Source organism: Nannobrachium achirus (genome assembly GCF_963921795.1).
Source record: "Nannobrachium achirus genome assembly, chromosome: 23".
NCBI classification, from domain to species: domain Eukaryota; kingdom Metazoa; phylum Chordata; class Actinopteri; order Myctophiformes; family Myctophidae; genus Nannobrachium; species Nannobrachium achirus.
In genome coordinates, this window is record NC_137830.1 from 51,545,022 (window position 1) to 51,547,521 (window position 2,500).

General features: G+C 42.4%; 1 protein-coding gene across 1 annotated transcript in view; it reads left to right on the forward strand.

Moving 5' to 3' along the window:
- Window positions 1-2,500, forward strand: part of cacna1c (calcium channel, voltage-dependent, L type, alpha 1C subunit) — a gene marked incomplete at both ends in the record, with an annotated part of 341,751 nt that overhangs the window by 208,351 nt on the left and 130,900 nt on the right. The window contains one exon of the mRNA XM_080754433.1: window positions 1,998-2,022. Within this exon, the coding sequence (XP_080610559.1) occupies window positions 1,998-2,022 (25 nt within the window). The remainder of the gene's footprint in view (window positions 1-1,997; window positions 2,023-2,500) is intronic.

A 2,500-nucleotide genomic window follows, 5' to 3' on the forward strand; every position in this document is an offset into this window, starting at 1 on the left:
AAAACCTCCACCGGCCGTCCGTCGTCCGTCCGTCCGTCCGTCGGTCACACGTCACACGTCACACCTTTGCCCTGCTCATATCTCCGCATCAGTATGACATCACACCACCATGTGTACACAAACATTTATATTCTTTAATTACAATCTAAAATATGAACCCTTGTTGCGACCGTCAGGGAGCAGTTTACTATGAAAACCTCCACCGGCCGTCCGTCGTCGGTCACACGTCACACGTCACACCTTTGCCCTGCTCATATCTCCGCATCAGTATGACATCACACCACATGTGTACACAAACCTTTGTGTACGTTGCTGTGGCAACTGATGTCAGATACTCAGAGCAGGGATTTCTCCATAATATATGGGCATAAAAGGGATTCTGTTAGGGATCTCCATATATGGGCATAAGAAAGGGATTCTGTTAGGGATCTCCATATGGGCATACAAGGGATTCTGTTAGGGATCTCCATATATGGTCATAAAGGGATTCTGTTAGGATCTCCATATATGGGCATAAAAGGGATTCTGTTAGGGATCTCCATATATGGGCATAAAAGGATTCTGTTAGGGATCTCCATATATGGGCATAAAAGGGATTCTGTTAGGGATCTCCATATATGGGCATAAAGGGATTCTGTTAGCTGTTAGTGATCTCCATATATGGGCATAAAAGGGATGCTGTTAGGGATCTCCATATATGGGCATAAAAGGGATTCTGTTAGGGATCTCCATATATGGGCATGAAATGGATTCTGTTAGGGATCTCCATATATGGGCATAAAAGGGATTGTATCCCAGATGATGCCCTGTTAGGAGATCCACACTAACAGAATCCATATATGGTCCTACCGACAGCTGCTATAAGCCAACCCTGGCGATAAGGTCTGAGTCGAAGAAATGCTTCTTTCCTGGCAAGAATTGCCCCTTTATACTGTAGGGCTCGTTTGTGAATTGTATGACATCACGCCACATCATCGGCTGAAGACTGTGTGATGTCATCATATCTCCATATATGGAGACATAAGTTGCTCATGCCCAAATATGGGCTGGTTGAGGTCAGACTTAGTGTGATGCGTAGGTTATCTCCATATATGGAGATTCAACTTCAATGAGTAACCATGGCAAACTGTCAACTGCCCGTATGTCTTGTAAAACAAACTTTTGGCCTATTTGTGGAGATAAGCGACCAAGGGTCGCTTATCTCCCGATTAGGGAGTCTTACTGGTTGTAAAAAACTAAAGTTGTCCTTTAAGTTGTTTTAACACTGCACGGATTGGTTGGCTCCCTGGTGATGTCACAGCACTATTTGAATGGCTCAAGCTTGTGCAGTTTGATTCCATGGGTTTCATTTGAGGCTATTTTAGTCCCATGGACTTAACAGAGACAAATGAACCTGCCTTCATTAATGATGTGTGCTATTTGTTATTTGTTTTTTTATCCTCAGTTTGTAACCTCACCTTCTGTTAACACATCGGACACCCACATGGTTTTGATGTCTTAATTTGCTGGTGCCCATTGGCAACGCGTCAAACGCGTCATTTTACCTACCGGCGAGAGTACTGGCGAGAAAAGTAATCCGAGTAAATGTAATCCGAGTATGTCCTGTTTATTTCGCGAAAATCTTTTCTTTCAGTCAGGACCGTTTTTTATCATTTCTAAGCCACAGTGTTTGTGTTACGGCATGTAGAAGAGGCTGCCGTTTTGAGAAAAAAATGAAAAAAGGAAGAGAATCCGGAGAAAACAGCATTTTTGTGCAGCCGCATAAACAGGAAGTCAACGAGACACACAGCACGTCCGGTGACGTAATTGCCGCGCTGCATGTTGGGAAATGGAGTTTGTTTCATCACCGCGGTAGCCAAGTGCAGTAGCTACAGTACAGTATAGTTTACTGTACAACGCGTCAAACGCGTCGTGGGCCTCCAGCGACATCAAAGAAATTGACTTGTAGACACCACGTGGGCATCCGATGTGTTAACCTTATATTTCTTTCATTAAAGTGCTTCAGTGTGGAGACCTGGGAAAGTCATTGAGTATCTCAAGTCATTGATATATATATACAGTATATACTGTATATATATACACACACGCACGCACACACACACACACACACACACACACACACACACACACACACACACACACACACACACACACACACATATAATATATATATATATATATATATATACTATATATAGTTGATAATACATTATTTTGTCATTATGATGTTTTCGTAAGGTGAAGTATAAAGTAAGCCAGTGTTATTGGTTTTAAATGTCAAATAATGTTCAAATCCGATGTCGGCATGAGATACACGTTTTTCTTCATCCCTTTATGGTGACAGTAGGATGTCAACTAGAAGAGAAAATTTCTAAGAAATTTTAAGTGTGCCTGCAGCTCGCTAAGTCTGTGCAACCTTGTGTAGCGGTTGGTGTTAGCATTAGCGTTATTTCATTTGACGCAACCCGCGTGTCTGTATGACAAACGGTTCACGAGATCA